Source organism: Neltuma alba, unplaced genomic scaffold (assembly GCF_004799145.2).
Source record: "Neltuma alba isolate B1F8T4 unplaced genomic scaffold, ASM479914v2 tig00005275_pilon, whole genome shotgun sequence".
NCBI lineage: Eukaryota > Viridiplantae > Streptophyta > Magnoliopsida > Fabales > Fabaceae > Neltuma > Neltuma alba.
The window spans coordinates 29,838-47,359 of record NW_021634044.1 but is presented as its reverse complement, the minus strand read 5'-3'; the positions used below and the strand labels follow the sequence as shown (position 1 = coordinate 47,359).

The following is a 17,522-nucleotide window of genomic DNA, read 5'->3' as shown; positions in this document are numbered from 1 at the left end:
GATCATTGAACCAATCAAATCAATAAACATGTGTAAAACGCTTTTTTTAACTTGTTTGGTAAAGAATTTTATCTTCTGTATTTTTTTCTCTTTAATGATTTTCCTAAAAAAAATATAATCTGACAGATTTATCCTTTACCTATTTTATTTTATTAGACTATTATATATATTACGTGTGCATTAATGTCTTTTTATTTAAATATTATTTTTTCTGGCCAAAAAAATTTGAATATTATTCTTTTCAATATTATGTATGAATATTTCATATATTTTAATTAAATTAAATTATTTTAATTATAATGAGGTTAACCACTTGTGTCACTGATCCTCGCAGCGCGAATGATTAGTTTGATTTTCAACAAGGTTGCGTCAACACCATATGCAATGAACGGAAGGAATATGGTCAAGTACTGGCAACGGTAGTCGTCTGCGGAAAGCAAAACCATCTCTCTTTTGCTTGTGGGCTGTCTTCTACGGATGTTATTTTTGGGCTCCTTCATCTAACTTTTTTAGTCCTTTATCTTAAAAGCAAAACCATTACTAAGTACTCACAGAAATTATATCTAGTCAAAGAAACTAGTTTCTTATAATATAATGAACTAAGATTTGAATCTTTATTAAAAGAGTTACTCACATTTAGTATTTACAGACTATAGTATTTTGAGTAGGATTATCTCCAATAAAAAGATACGTATGCTTAAAAAAAAAAAAGCAAAACCATTTCACTGAAGATCCTCATTTAGACACAACAATTATTTTCTTTCTTTTCCTCTCTCTACTCACACGCGCGCATAAAACAAAAAATATATCAGGCTATTTTAAAAGAAAAACTATAAATTTTTCTCCAAAACTTCTTTTTTTTTTTGGCTATGCATTATAAGGGTTTACCGCTTGAGGTAGTCTCGGGTAGTTCTTCAAAGCTATTTATTCTGAAAATTTTTCTTTCCATTTTATAAAAAGAATTTGACCTACTTCTAAGTAATACTACCTTTAATGCTTAATATAAAATCTTATTTGATTTTTATGTTTGTCCTAAATATAAGACCCTAATCTATTTTGTCCTTCATATTTATATTTTTTTTAAGGTAATCCTTCTAATAATGGTAGTTCTAGCCAATACACTTGATTAACAATGATATTTTAGGAAAAACAGCACATATTTATTACAAATAACTAACTTAACTTATTTTTTTAATCTCATCAAATTAATCAACTAGCTCTTATAATTAGGACTGAAAGTAGTAAAATTTCTTTCGCGGTCAGCAAGTGAAAAAAGGTTGAAACTTGTGTGCAAAAAATAGCAGGATTATCATAATCGTCCATGATGCTTTTTTAACGTATCAGATGTCTGTAAATTTAGTCATCTGAAAAGTGCAAATTTGATAAAAATTCCGTGCCATGATAAAATATTAATAAAAGCAATAATCAAAGGATAACAAATTTTATCAAGATTCAATGAAGGAAAATTTTTGTTCCAAAACCTAACTCCACAACAGTCCCAACTGATTTCGTTAATTCACAGTGTTTTATTTTATCGAGGTTTTATGCGAGTTTCTATTATTTCTAAACCCTAATGAAATTTCGTAAGTGTATTATGGAGTTCACCTAAACTATTTTCTATAGTCTATACAGAGACATCTGGGCAATGATCCCCTGGATTTTGATCTGCACTAATGCAGTAATTATTAAATATTAAAACCATAATCTATCTGTTATTAGGCCTGTGTGCTGTAACTGCCGGAATTATTTTTGGAGCGAAAACAGAAATCCATTGCCACCTCAAGAAAGGGAGCGCATAAAAAAAAAAAAAATCGAATCTTTGAAAATTGAGGTGGAAACCCAAAGATAACGTACTTGTTTAGGAAAATGAAAATAATTAAGTTTTCTTGGATAAAATATTTTATTAAGCACTTTCTCGCAGAATTATCACGTTTTGTTCCAGTCTTCCGGATGCATTTTAAGGTTTTTTCTCAAAAAAAAAAAAAGAGGTTAGCGTCACTATTTTTCTTGACAGTATTAGTTAAACCTCACAGTAGAATTATCGCGTGTAATGCTAACTCCATTAGTCAAAAGCTCAACTCAATCATACATGCCCCGGTAATAAAGCACAAATAAGACGAATTTGCATCCCCTTCAATCACCCTCAAATAATTTATACTACCATCTTTTCTAATTATAACAACTAGTTGATTAATTTGAAGATATTAAAAAAGTAAGTTGAATTAGTTATTTGTCTTAAATAGGTATTGTCTTTCCTAAAATATTATTGCTGATCAAGTGTATTGACTAGAACTATTATTATTAGAAGAACTACTTTGAAAAAAAATATATAAGTATGAGAGACAAAGTGGATTGGGGTTTTATATTTAGGATTAAAATAAAAATCAAACAAAATTTTATATTAAGTATCACAAGTTGCATTTTTATTTCTATTCTTCTAGTTTGAATGTTTTATTATGTCATTGAAATCTTAAAAACAATATCATAATTTTATCTTACAACTTAATATTTTGAATTAAATTCATCATTGTCTCAACATTATTTTATCAAATAACATCACTGCTGTTAGATATACGCGAATTTGGTTTTATGTACGTACGACTACGAAGTATATCCTTCAACATTTTTTGCTGAACCTCAAGTATGCATACTACCTCTTATTCTTGACATAAGAGTTAGCTAAAGATTAAATTTGATCTAAAATATAAATTTGATTTTGTTTCTCAAATTATAATATTTTTTAAAATATCTTTATTATTGAATTTTGTTTCTCAAATTATAATATTTTTTAAAATATCTTTATTGATTGAAAGAGTTTCTATCAAAAAAATACGACTACGAAGTATATCCTTCAACATTTTTTGCTGTGAACCTCAAGTATGCATACTACCTCTTATTCTTGACATAAGAGTTAGCTAAAGATTAAATTTGATCTAAAATATAAGATTTTAGTTGATTTTGTTTCTCAAATTTATAATATTTTTTAAAATATCTTTATTGATTGAAAGAGTTTCTATCAAAAAATAATTTTTATGTGTATGATTAAATAGGGTAGTTTAAAAAAATCAACACATATCTATTATAATTAACATACCTAATTAATTTTTTTAATGTCCCTGAAATTCGTATAAAATAAACTAAAACTCACTCTTGTATACTGACCACGAAAGATATGGCTTGAAGAATATTATTTTTTGGCCAGAGCTTTAAGAATATTAAATTAGGAGGCTTCAGTTCTGCGCATTGAACCAAGCGCATTACGGTCCCATCCCTCTCTCTCTCTCCCTCTCTTCCCTTCTTTCACTATGGACTTCTCCGCCCTACTTCCCATCATCTTATCCTTCCTTCCACTGTACCCTCCTCCTCCCTCCTCTCTTTCCCCTCCATCTTCATCCTTTACACTCCTTACACTCACACTCACACGTGCCTTCCTTAATTCCCCTCTTTTTTTGCTCCCCCACTCCTCTCCCTTAACTAATTGCTGCTTCTTCTTCTCCGGTGATCCCCCTGCCTTTCTCTCCGCTTCATATATCTTCTTCGTTCAACCTTCCTTCTGTCAGCGATATCTGGATAATAATTACAGGCTGAACACTCGTGGCTTCCTCCTCCAAGCGCCCGACCCGGATGATTCCGGATCAGATCGGTTCTTCAAGACCCAGATCGCCAATCACCCTCTTTATCCTGACTTACTCTCTGCCTACATAGACTGCCAAAAGGTTCATGATTCTTCCCTAATTCACTGATATTATTCCACATCGCACACAAACTAATGCACGCACGCACGCCAGCCGCGCTCTAAGCTAACGTATTCTTCAGTTTATATGAATATTGCTTACTAAGCAGCGAAAGGCGTATTTTGTTGTGTTCTAAGGTGGGAGCCTCCCCAGAAAGAGTATCCCTTCTTAGGAAAATAAAGGGCGAGCACAACCACCTTCGGTAATCCTCGTAGAATAGGGGACGACCCCTGAACTTGACAAGTTCATGGTACGCTTATATTTATATATATACGATATACATACATACTGTTACTATGCGTTTTGTTGTTGCCCTCGTCGTTTAAAGGATTATGTGAGATTTATATGTGGAGTGTTATTGCTTCTGACGAAAGATTTGAATTTGTTGCTGCTGCAAGGAATCATACTGTGGGTTCTGAATAGATACAAAGAGGAGTTGTCCAAGCCTTCGACGAAGCCACTTTGTGTTCTGTGCACTATGGAATCAAAACTCAGCAATCTTTGCAAGGATCATCGGTCCCTCCTCTGGTAGTCTCTCGAACATTATATTATCTCAAGAATGGGCATCTACTGTGTGTGTGTGTTTTGTTTTTTTTTTTTTTTCCCTTTCTCTCTATTGTTGTTACTATTGCTTGCTGAACATGAATGGCCCTTCCCGTACGTCAGAGATCCAGACTACATTGCATTTTTAATCTCAACATTTATGAAAATGTGCCCATTTCAAGCTGTCTATCAAAAGGTCCAGATTTTTGCGATACTATTATTTGCTTTCACTTGTTATGGAACATTTCAATGTCAACAAATTTCATCCTTCAAGTATTTGTGATAATCGTTTAATTTGGTGATAACTGTTGGTAATAGCGATGTATCTATGAGTGATAAACTTAATTATTTTTTTTCAAAAAAAAAAAAAAAGCACAGATGCTAAACGGCTGTTATTAGTTTCCTTGTTATCGAGTTATCACTGATCATGCTAATCTCACTGAGCTTGTCTTATTCTTCATGTTTATTTTTTACAAAAATCACACTCGTCTTCTCTAAATGTTGATATGTATTATACAAACTTCTATTATACTTTTTTTTTTAAAAAAAAAAAGAAGTTAACTTTTTCATGATATAGCTGCGATCTAGTTGCAATTTTGTTTTTAAAGAAACATATATTAATTGAGTAGGAAGTTTCAATTCACTGGAAGTAAATGAATGGAGAGGAAGTCTGAGTGTATTTTTTTTTTGCTAAAAAGGGGTATTTAATATGACTTGACCGAACTATTATAGAATAGAAGGGGTTGGTGATGTATTGTGTCATTTTTATTTTTAATTTTTTAAATGATGCATGTGGTATTTGAGTGAGAACTTAGTCCCGTGGGTGCATAGGGTCACTCGCGTCTCCTCTACGTAGTAAGAAATAAGCGACTAATGCTGCTAAGTCGTCGTATATTAGTTGTTATCTACTTTCATCCGTACTAATGTCAAAATCTGAGATTAGCACATTAACGTAGGATATATGAATTATTGATTATTGAGGAGATGGCATTTCCTCTATGGCATCTTTCTGAATTCAACCTTAGGACTGCGACTAGTACATGAAAAAGGGGACCCTGGTTAAGGAGGAAGGTCAGGAAAAGTACGACCTCTTGTACTTAATATAAGGCTTAGTTAACTAATTGGTGAGATTAAAAAAGTTAAAAATTGCTTAATTCTAGCATATGTTGCAAAATAGTTTGGAAAAAATAATAAGTATAATTACTTTAAAATAATTTTTAGTTTCTTTAATTTTTTTCAGATTAGTCAATTGTGTCTTATATTAATCATCCGACTCTGGGGGTAGTATTTTTATTGTGTTTGGTAGATAGCAGATGTTTTCTTCACCCCGAAAAAGTGGGCTTTATGCCATGTTTATGGTGGGAAAGCTTTCTCACCGCTATTCCCCTTTTCATTCTCATTTAGTGCCACACAGGCCGTAATGTCAAAACGACATTTATTGTGGTTCAATATTCATTATTCAATTTTTGCTATGTACAGTTTGCGCGTGACTGAAGTGAAATGCGCATGATTCTGAGAATATATATGTGTAGGGGGCGGGGGACCAATTCTTGCTTTTTCGTTCGAAACTGACGTTGTCTCTTGAAGCTAAAAGAAGCAAGTAGGATCTTTGCTAGAAAATGAAAAAACCAAAGTGGAATTTGCATCATCTTCTGTGGGGGACCATTTCAGCTGTGTTTCGTGAAGATCACGAGGACATCAAAATCAACAATGAGAACAAAAAGTTAAATTGGCATTTCAAAAACAGGGCCATTAGTATTCCCTGGATTGTGGCTGGTTACGCGCAAACTCTTTAACACCATTTTCTTCTACTGTGTGCTCAATCATTTGCTTTACAAACAACAGCGTCCTTCCACCCTGAAGTTTCGACATTTTCCCCCTTCCTGTACATGACGGAGCAATATTTAAAACTACGACCGCTCGTTCATTATGCAGATTCCCCACCACCCCTAAACCACGCATAGTGGCTTAGGATCTAGTATACTTGCCAGCCCACCAAGCCCCAAGAAATTTAATGATCAAGACAAATTCAGTTGTTACTGGAATTTTATGCGAAATCTTGTTTCATCTGTTTTTCTGTGCATGCATGCATGTACGGGAATGGGATCAGCCGATAAACTAATTAAGAAAGGGAGGTAGAATTAATTCCAATTTGACATGTACAGTTCTTAATTTCTCAAAACTCATGATTCGTTTGTGGTTGAGCTCGTATCCGATAGGGCTGATGGTGACAGTGTGGGCCATTTATTTCAGATGAGGCGAGTGGGAGTAAAGAGAAGGGAATTTTTTGTGGAGATGCAGAAGCAGGCGATGGTGATGAATGTTATGGGAGCCGTTTTGCAGGTGATCAAGAGCTAAGAGAAATGCTGCTTCGCAAGTACAGTGGCTACATTAGCGGTTTGAGGAAGGAGTTCTCGAAGAAAAAGAAAAAGAACAAGCTTCCAAAGGATGCGAGGACGGCTCTCCTTCAATGGTGGTACTCCCACTGCAGATGGCCTTATCCTACGGTAAGTGTGTGTGTTTGTTGAGGTATGCCATTTTGGGTATAGAAGAAGCCTGATTTCTGAGAATAATGAGGCAGGAAGAGGAGAAATTGAAGCTATCAGAAATGACTGGACTTGATCATAAGCAGATCAATAATTGGTTCATCAATCAGAGGAAACGGCATTGGAAACCCTCCGAAGACATGCGCAGCTCCCTCACGGAAGGCGCGAGTGACGGCGGCATTGGCTGACACTTGAGAGCACGCATCAACGCCATGATTTTCTGCAACTTGTTCGCCAGCTAGCTTTCTTTTGCTTATAGAAGTGGTTCAAAAGCTCTAGCCGATTAAGCAGTTATCGTTCTGTGTTACGACAATATATATAGTTTCAAAAAAAGCAAAACAGAAGTAAAGAAAAGGAGATACCATGTCTTTTAGAACGCTGCTCTTCAGGGGGTTTCTGCGTTAGCGACCTTGATAGATAGGTAAAGACAGTAGTGGTTCCTTTCCTTGTGCAGCCAGATTGTGTAAATTGAAATATTTTAATTACCCAAAGGCTCGAATCATTAGAACGATCATAACGTACGTGATCTGACTTATCTTAATGCCTTGGAATTTGTTGAAGTTATTGTATGGTCATCTTTTGCCCAAACCCAATCTATATAAATATATATTAAAATGAGAAGGCCCAATCAATGAAGGGACGGTGATGTTATAGGAGCTGAGCATAATGGCTATGGGCTGGGTGATATGATATGTAGGGAAGATGAATGCTGAATTAGTGGATGCGGACTCAACAGGGGGTTAGGTGTCGTTTAGTTGAATGATATTGCTGCTGTGTATAAATTACACACTGCAGCTTCCTTTAAAGAGGTTGTAGTTTTGCGGTATCAGGCGAAGACGATAAGATGATAAATTGTTGGTAAGTGGCGTGATGACAGTATTGAAAGAAAGGTTTCGTTCACGTACTTGCAACTTAAATGATTGACCTTTCGCGATTATTATGTTAAAATAATTGATGTGCGGGAATCATCATCGCCCCCCAATGCTCCGTCGCACGCCGCACCCGCATCCAGAATCTTCGTTTCTACCGACGCCTGCCCAACACCGTCACTCCCTCGTTATAAACAATTTTGAAGCAAAAGACACCCAATCTTTCTAGAAACCCTGTTCATATTCTCTTTAGCTTCCCCCACTGCCTCTTCTCCGGTCATACAGTAACCGAGTTCGACACCAAACATGACTGATCGAGCACTAAAACAAAAGGAGAAGCCACCGTCATCTACGAACGAACGAACGAAGTCCTGAATTCATGGACTATATACGCCATCGACTTTGGTGAGTAATATATAGACGGGGATGCTATCAATTCATACTCACCCGTACCGTTATGGCTTGCTGGAGGGCGGCGATCTAAACACATAATCGCTAGTCTTTTTATTTCTTTGAAAAAAAGCGACGATCTAAACACATAATCGCTGGTCTTTTTATTTCTTTGAAAAAATCATAGACGACACCACGAGAAAATATACATACCAATCGCTAGCTACTAGCTAGATGATTCGCAAACAATTAAGGAAGACATGACTGAAACTAAGTCAAACAAGTGCGTAGAGCGATACCAGGAGATCACACAAATACAAGTGATATTTGTGATAAGACGTACAGGGGTAGGCGACGTTCAGTCCTCCTCCACGTCAGCCTGCAATAATCCCTCGTTAATCATATCTCCATGCTTGAGATCATCGAGGTTGAGCAGCATGGCAGAGGCAAGGTTTTGTGTTGGCACAGCAAACTTACGAGCCACGACTACTGAATTGATGACATCATCAGTGGGGTGGAACACAGAGAGAACCTCAAAGCCCGCGAGATCGCAAGGGTCAACCACGGGGTACAGAAAAGCCCGAGCCCCGTGCGCACTCCTCAGCAACAGAAGCGCATCAGGGGCCATGTGCTCGGCCAAATGATCAATGATTCGAGTCTTTTCTTCTTTCCCCATCCCCACAAGAGCCGCCAGATAAACAACATCATACTCCTGCAACTCCTCTGAGACTCGCAATATATCACTGGTGTGAAACACCATGCGCTTGGACAGGTCAGGATGAGAAGAAACCAAGCGCGCGGCCTTGGAATTGGCTACGGGGTCGATATCAAAGTTGTGAAACACCGTGGAGGGAAGGTGGTTGGAGGCCAATACAATGGAAGTGAGAGGAAGGGGGCCGGAGCCGACGAAGGCGATCTTGGAAGGGACACGGGGGTAGTGTTGGCTGAGGATGCTGAACTCGAGAAGGCTGAGCTTGAGGTAATTGGAATAGTAAGGAAAGAGGTGGAGATGGCGGAGAGGGTCGTGGTGGGAGGCTAGGATGGAGGAGTAGTGGCTCTCCAAAAGTCCCTCGGCCTCACCACAGATTCTTATAAGTTTGGATCGAATCTGTTGGACGCGGGAACTGAGCTTGGTGACATCGATGGGTATAGGTGGCATGCATGTGAGGACGAGCTGGGTAAAAAGCATGTCGACATTTTTGCAGGGCTTCAGGCTCTGTAGCCTTGAGATTTGATCATACAGCCCGCAGACTTTGTCAACCAGCAGCTCTTGCTCGCCAACCATGTCGACACTATGAGGTTATCCCTACAATTAGCCCTGTGCCCGATATCACCCCCTTGCGTCAATATTTAAGCCCGCTCCCAGGGCCCACATCGTTGGCTTCTTTCCGATTATATTTCCCTGTCGCAGGGGCGCCGTGGAAATTTTGATTTCCCCGGCTACTTGCTATGTATGTGGTTCAAGTAAGGCATCCAAATAAAATCTAATTTCGTAAAGCAACTTCTCGTTTTTTAACCAACCCAAAAAAAAGAAGAAGAGAAACCATGCGGACAGTATTATTTTGAAGGAAAAATAAAAGGGTTGGGGGAACACATGAGAGAGGCTTCATAGGCTGGCTGCAAGCTTCATGCTGTGCTTACTAATTCAGATCTGTGTGGAGTACTATTTCATGGCATCTATGAATCTTTCTTTGTGCGTGTCGCGACTTGGAAGAAACAGATAAAACACAAGGGCATCTAATGGGAGCTCACACTTCACAGCATGGATAACGCAATCGTAAAAGGCTAAATCAGGACGTGCATGAAGCTTTTGAATAAACACATATACGAGAGATGTATTTTTATTTATGAAAATTGTGAGTGAAAAAGAGAATGAGTTGAGAAAAATAGGACATAATGAGTGAAAAAACAGACATTAAAAAACATATGATTAATTGAGAGTAAAAATAGAAAAAAAAAGCATTAACTTTTAAATAAAAACAAAGTGTTACGTATCTTTATATAGTACCATATTTATATAAGAAAATGTTACTTATATATAAAAGGATTGGAGGGAATATCTAGACGTAGCACAGTGGCTAATGATATAGCTACGGCAAGGCCAGAAAACAGACGCCATGGAGTTTTACGGTGTTTTATCTGCTATGCGCAATAATTTCATTGAGGAACCAAAACCCTGTGGGAAATTACGGGTGGTCCCGGGTGGAGTGAATAATAATGAGTAGATTCCGAGTGGTTTTTGGTTTCACACCCATTGATCACCGAACAACGTCAGAACGTCACTGTCCAACATTTTTGAAACAATTCGCTTGCTGATCTCAGCATCCGACTCAGTTGACATTTGGGATCGCGCGTGGGTGGCACACGATCATCTTTTCTTGCCTAAAAACCATATTATATTGATCCAGTAACACCGTAAATAAATATACGCTCATGAATAATATTCTTTTCTAATTGCACTTTTGCTATTTTTACCACAAAATATAGCTTCAGTTGTTATTCTTAATTTTTCCTAACCCATGATTCTCCGTAGCCTCAGACCACAACCCCCCAACAAAACAATTTGACATTTTTAAGATATGAGACATCAAGCTTCCCATTTTGTGTGCGGCAGCATCCCCTCTCCTTTTAACTTTTCCTGACCTCACCAGACATTTTCCCTCTTATTTTAAAATAAATCACCATGCCGTCCTAGAATGCATAAATTATATTATAGAAAAAAAGAGAGTAAAATATCCACATTGCACAACACGAAGTTACGAACAAATATAGTTTAGACCAATAACTTCATCTTGTTTTATTAGATGATGCATAAACAGGCATACCAAATGTATTCAAATAACTATGCTGCCAATAAATATATTACCTCCGGTCTTAATTATAAAACCCAGTTGACTAATTTGAAGAAATTAAAGAACTTAGTTAAGTTAGTTATTTGTAATGAATATATATTGTTTTTCCTAAAATATTTTTACTAATCAAGTTTGTTATCTAGAACTATCATTATTAAAGGACTATCTTGAAAAAAAATAGATAAATATAAAAAACAAAGCGGATTGAGGTCTTATATTTAGGACTAAATAAAAATCAAATGGGGTCTTATATTAAGGATCGGAGGTAGTAATAATTTTGGCCAAAAAAAATACTCCTCCGGTCTTAAATGTAAGACCCTTATACTAGTGTGTATAAGGGTCTTACATTTAGGACATAATAATAACTTGGCATGTATACTATACATGCAAATGATTAATGAATTTCCTCTAGTTGCAAAAAAAAAAACGACTTTTCTCTCAGCATGCATCGCGATTTATACTTATTAATATTATCTTTGTGTCGTCGATGAGATCATGGCATAGAGTAAATATGTATAGTGAATTGTGATAATTAAATATTAAAAATAAATTGGACACGTATCGCGAATACGTCTTCACGAAATCGAAAGGGACACTGGTTGGCATCAACGAGCCGGAGGGAAGAGACGATTCACTGTTCTGCAATTTTTCAAACTTTAACGTCGTATTGTGTTGCTTATTTACGGAGAATTACACGGAAGTATAATGAAAATAAAATAATTATTTTAAAACATTTTTGGAAAACAAACAAATAAATAAAAGTGCCGTGCACGATTAACACATAACTCAGTTATAAATTATAGAAAATAATTTACACGGCGTAAAGACTTTAGTTCCAGTTCTCGAGAGATCAATTACAAATAAATTATAAATTGGCAAACATTTATAAATTAAAAATACTCACTTACAGATATTAGAAGTTTAATTATAAATAGTGGAATATCAGTTGGAAATCACTTGTGATTATAAAGTTTTATAGATTCTGAAAGTTTAACTATAAAAACCAAAGACTTAATCCTAAAAGCCAGAAGTTAATTGGCTAAATATTTCTAGTATCTATATTATATGTATGATTTACAATTTATTTAAAAATATACTTATATTATTTACAATTAAACTTTCAGAAAATACAACCGATTTTTTGGAGTTTACTAAATTTTTATAATCCACCGTTCATTTACGACTAAATTTTTCAGGATTCACAGTTGAGATCGTAAACGCGTAAAAATATTTTTATCCATTTACATGTGTGTAATTTTAAATAGCCATGATACTTTAAGACGATCCAGGAGCGTTTAGATGGAAATCAAACCATAATTTTAAAAATATTTTTACAGTTTACACAGTAAACATGTAGAGAAATTTGTCTTGTTTTTCAAAAAATGCTTTTTAAAAGCACTTTTGAGAGTTACCAAACATCCTCTCATTTCTTTTCATGCTCCTTATGCGTGATTCTCCCACTTGTTCCGTATATTTTGTAGAATATACACATATTATATCCTGGTTATGATGTCAAGATAGAGTGGTTTATCATTTTTTTTATTAACCATTTTTTATTGACATGACCTTATATTAGTATATTATATTATATTAAAATTAAATAATATGCTAAGTATTCTCTTTAAAACAATTTGAATTTCAATTCACCTGTAAGCCCAGGGACCGTGTGGTCCTTTTCCCTGGCCAGCCTTGTCCAGGTTATGGAAAAAAAATTTCTTATCCCGAAGGGGTTATTCGTATTTGAATTGAATATTAATTGCATAATCCAATAATCGCATTCCACATGGCTAACATATACACTATTTTTCTTAAATGTGTTGTGTGAGGTTATGATGATTCTCATGGAAAAAAGTCATTGACTACGCTTGTATATTCTTTTTCATTCTCGTGCAAGAAACACCAGGCCAATCGTGAGGCTGTGATTTTTTTTGCTCATTTTATTGACTTTACAATTTACAATATAACCTATCCGGTTGTCCTGATATTTTGTTTAAAGGAGGAAAAATAAAATAAAGGCTGATCATGCACGGATGCACCTTTTTTATTAAGAGAAATTGCATTATTGAGGGGGCGACGTGGCTAGTGGCTACTTCTTTTTTTTCGACACAAACAACGTATTAATTACTACCTCCTCTCTTTAATATAAGACCCGGTTTAATTTTTAGTTTGGTCCTAATTATAAGACTCAAATCAATTTTTTCTTATATTTATGTATTTTTTTTCTAAGATAGTCCTTCTAATAATGATAATTCTAGCCAATACACTTAATTAGCAAGAATATTTTAGGAATGACAAAACTTATGTACTATAAATAACTAACTTAACTTACTTTATTGATCTCCTCAAATTAGTTAATTGGCTCTTATAATTAGGACCAGAGGTAGTATAAATTAAGTAGACTCTTCTGGCCAAAAAAAAAAAAAAATAGAAACTCTAATGACATTCCCCTAAAAAAATTTTACTTGTGAATGCTCACTTGTTGGATTCTTAATATAGGAACCAATTTAGGAATTGATGTTTATTCTATATATAAGAACTATTTCACATGTTTATCAATTTTGATTCCAAATTAAACTTATTAATATTCCCTCAATAATAATCAAATATAAAAGGAGGAAAGAAATTTAAAAAGATAATTAAAGTACATTATAAGAAACATATCATATTAACTAATTTAATTAATATCTTTAATCTATTCAAATTAGTTAATTGTGTTTTATATTAAGTTGAAAAAAGTACTGAACAAGAAGATTCAATATAATTCAAGCTTCAACACAAAGAAGATTCGGTATAATTCTAATTCATCTTTTATGTGGTAATGAAAAATTTATCAATATTAAGACAAATTTCATGACCCGAAAAAACCCTTTAACAGTCACCGTCCTTCGTTTCTTGTTGGATGAAAAAGGAGACCTCAAGCCCATAAAAACTACACGAAAATAAATGTATTCTCTGATCTTATTGGTCATCCAGGCGGAGCCACCGAACAGCATAGGCCATGCCGCCATCGTTTCTTCAGCTACCTCCATGGAAGCATCGGTGATTGGGGCTTCCCGTTGTTTGCAGCTGCAAAATCCCTATTATATGTACAGAGGGCTGGAATGAAGAGTTTTTTTTTTTTTTTTTGGGTTAAAACATAGATATCATCCTATTCGAGTTAATCCTATTCAAAACACTATCAGGTACTAAATATGAGTACCTCTCCTAGTAGGGACACGTTGTGAGAGATTAACTGTTTCTGTTAGACTCAACTCCTGTTGGTAGAATGAAGAGTTGATTCCCTTTCAATTGCTGTGGATTTCAACAACGAAATGGGCCCTCATTACTACAGGACGAGCATCTAGTCTTCTCAGGTGGTTCGCAAGTAAGTGGGCCCCCTCGTCTTCGACCCCTCCCTCGCTTCCACAGCCACAGGAAAGTCATAGACTATAGAGGCTGCTTGACCTCATAGTCGCTTGTGGGGTTACCAATGGATAAATCCAAACCAAGGGGGTCAAAAGGAATAACAGCAGCAAACGATCTCGCCACACCAAGATTTCCTTTTCCCATTAATTTTGGCACGCTTTTTTTTTTAGCGAGAATTCAAACGTTAACTCCCAGTAAGAGTGAGAATTCGATCTTCATAAGGAAATATATACAAAATTTTTTAACAGGCAAGGCACGTCATTTAGAAAAGATCATATACAGGTTAATGAACAGTAACGCCAAGCTCCTATACCCCCATATCCATAATCTTATTTAATTTTATAATTAGAAAAATACAGTTTTACCTTTACTATAATATAGATTTAAATTAATCAAGCTAAATGAAAATTTATATGAAGAAATTCCCACAAATTTTTTTTTTTAAAAAAAAGTTAGATTGTAAATATACAATTCAATCATGAATGGCATGAATATGACTCCCAAATATGCAAGTTTAAAGCTTCTACTTTTTTTGTAAGCGCAAGTTTAACACTTTAACTTGTAAATATAATTCTTTTTTTTTAATTTTTCCATATATAATTTCTCACCTATAGGCAATTTTCCTACACGGCATCCCTGACAGAGTAACTCTTTTTATGAGTTATAAAGATCACTACTTAATTTTTATGGAATCCTCGTTAGTTGGAGTAAAGAAACTAGAATCAAGAAAGACTAAAATTATAATCTTTTCTAAATTAATCATGGGGTATATTTTACAGTACTTTGGGAGTTGCCCAATGGTGGAAGTAAATACACCAAAGGAACGAACATACACATCAGGCATCCAATTATGACTCGAGCAGTTGATGCCTTGCACGCATCAGCTAAAAAAATTTCATCACAAATCGGAATTTTCATATTTTTCCGAGCTCTGATGGGCAGGAGATTCATAGGCATTGGCTTCTTCGGCGGCATAGGATTCAGAAACACTGGGTTCATCAGAACCTTCGGACCTGTCATAAAGAGGAGCTTCCTCAAAATAGGAACTCTTGGGTGCTTCAGAACTTCCATGATCCAAAGTACCTTCAACTTCACTGCCAGCCATTTGAACAGAATTCAACAGGAACTGCACTCCATTAACCACATCATATAACATTAGTCCTATTCTGCCTCCAAACCAACTGCCCATGTGACTTCCGACGAGATAGCCAAATCTTCCAAGCCTCTCCTCCCCCAGAAAACCTCCAGCATAAGCACCGAACAAGGTACCAGTGCCCCTGAGGAAGCCCTCCGTGATAGTTCCACCATAGTACATAGCTTCAAAGAAGTCCCATCCGGAAGAGATGACAGGGCCTATAATTCGCTTGGCCTGGCGTGAAGCCAATTTTGCAGCCTTGGCACCTTCTTTCTGAGCATGTTTAGCTGAATCCTTTGCTGACATTCCTTGTGACACAGCATCGACAAGAGCAGACTCGATTGCATGATTCCTTGCTCTTTCAACGTGAGCAGCTCTAATGTTGTAAAAATAAAGCTTCACTCCTTCCTTGACAACACATGCTAAAGTTCCTGAGCCCATATCAAAGCAGTTTAAGAATGTAAACTTCCCGCTTTGGGATGCCGCCTCCTCCCCAACCAGCAGCCTGCATTTTTCAGCTGAAAATAACAACAATGCAAAAGGAAGTCTTCAGCAAGCAAAACAAAAATACCAAAAACGGAAAAGGTTAAAAGAGAGTAAGCTGATGCGCTGAAGCTTGTCGGGAAGAACTAGAAGCTGTTCTGAAAATGATCACTTAACAAGGAAAATTATGAGACGTTGAAGTCATTCCTACAATTCATGCTAGAAAACAAATATATTTTTCTAAATCGCCCAATTATAGTTTGGGATACAATATAACCAGGCATTGCTGCTCTGCCACCTGTAAGCCCTATCCTTCACCCCAGTGGGAAATTGATTTAGACCTCCAAATTAGAGTTCCACATTGAAACTGAGCGAGAATTCAGAAAAAGAAAGTGCAGAACTGTTAAGGACGGCAAAAAGAATGATCGAAAGTGAACTGCAACTGTCCTGTCCGACGCAACAAACCAAATATAGTATGGTGGCTTGAGCATAAAGCATATAATAGTATGATACTATGAATACCAACAAACAATGGTTAGCACTCCAAATTCCAAATCGTTCGATCCTACACAGGCGCAAACAACATTCAGCAGATCCATTTTGAAAATTTGTGAACGCTATAAAAAATTAATTTTGTAAATGGAGAAAACGGTGCAGGAGTTGTGCGACTTTAATCGTGAACAGGGAACCAAGATATAAACGGCGCAGGAGAAAATGATACTGTTCAGTCAAGACCGACGCAAGCAACAGAAATGTTGAGATATAAATTCATCCTAGAGTACGTGCAGCAGAATTGGTAAGGTTCAAAACCTGTGAGTGGAGTTAGTGATTCTCACTCATGCTAATATTTGGGTAATGTTAATGCCAAAATACTCAAAAGGGAAAGTAATCAACACTAATAATTAGAACATCCGAAACATGGATATAGAAATACAGAATGATTCAAGAGTACCTGTGATGCTAAGAACAATGATGCCCGCGACGAAGAGCAGTAACTGAACCCTCCTCTTCTGGAAATCCATGGCTCTACCGATTAACCCGAATCCTAAAAAGCAAATAACCTATCACGCTGCTATATCGTTCAGCGGATCAAATAATCGCCGCCAGTTGACATACTTGAAATAGGGGGGAAGAATCAAAGAACGTGTTGTCGACAGACTCGATACGAGGTCTCGTTCCAGCAAGGGGGAGAGAACTGGGAAGACATTTACAGCTGCGACCTCGAACTCCGAGCGTGGCGAACCAAAACGCACCGTATTGAGGGAAGGGATTACGAATCCACTGTGCAAGCAAGCCCGGCGTTTCAGGCCCAAATACTGTATTGGGAGTTGACAAGGGCCTTTTTCATAAGAAAAGAATTCACAAGCACTTGGGGGAAGATGTCAAGTTTCAGAGGCACCTCCCTGACGGAGATGTTAGTCGTTGCGGGAACCTTATGCGGAGAAGTACTCTCAAAATTTTAAGCAAATTATGTACTCATTCTGCTATTAAATAGTAATAATAGTACTTTATCTGTAGGGTCTTGCAGATTGAAGAAAACTTAAAACGGTCGACGATGTAGCTCA

The 17,522-nt window shown here is 36.2% G+C and overlaps 2 protein-coding genes and 1 pseudogene across 4 annotated transcripts; 1 reads left to right on the top strand and 2 right to left on the bottom strand.

Moving 5' to 3' along the window:
- Positions 1-3,274: 3,274 nt before the first annotated feature.
- LOC114747284 (homeobox protein knotted-1-like 1) lies at positions 3,275-7,398 on the top strand (annotated as a pseudogene).
- An 825-nt stretch (positions 7,399-8,223) lies between these two features.
- Positions 8,224-9,404, bottom strand: LOC114747315 (nicotianamine synthase). The gene has a single exon (XM_028935626.1). It carries the CDS (start codon positions 9,365-9,367, stop codon positions 8,441-8,443), a length of 927 nt encoding a protein of 308 aa, XP_028791459.1. The 5' UTR covers positions 9,368-9,404; the 3' UTR covers positions 8,224-8,440.
- A 5,657-nt stretch (positions 9,405-15,061) lies between these two features.
- LOC114747317 (uncharacterized) lies at positions 15,062-17,335 on the bottom strand. 3 transcript variants are annotated; one of them, XM_028935628.1, is made up of 2 exons: positions 16,910-17,335; positions 15,062-15,992 (listed from the first exon to the last, which is right to left on the bottom strand). In XM_028935628.1, the coding sequence occupies exons 1-2, from the start codon at positions 16,977-16,979 to the stop codon at positions 15,238-15,240; spliced, it is 825 nt and encodes a 274-aa protein (XP_028791461.1). In that variant the 5' UTR covers positions 16,980-17,335; the 3' UTR covers positions 15,062-15,237. The 3 variants fall into 3 exon arrangements, with proteins under 3 accessions (XP_028791461.1, XP_028791462.1, XP_028791463.1); XM_028935629.1 differs by having other exon boundaries at positions 15,062-16,767; positions 16,910-16,923; XM_028935630.1 differs by lacking the exon at positions 16,910-17,335 and adding an exon at positions 16,679-16,767.
- Positions 17,336-17,522: the final 187 nt, after the last annotated feature.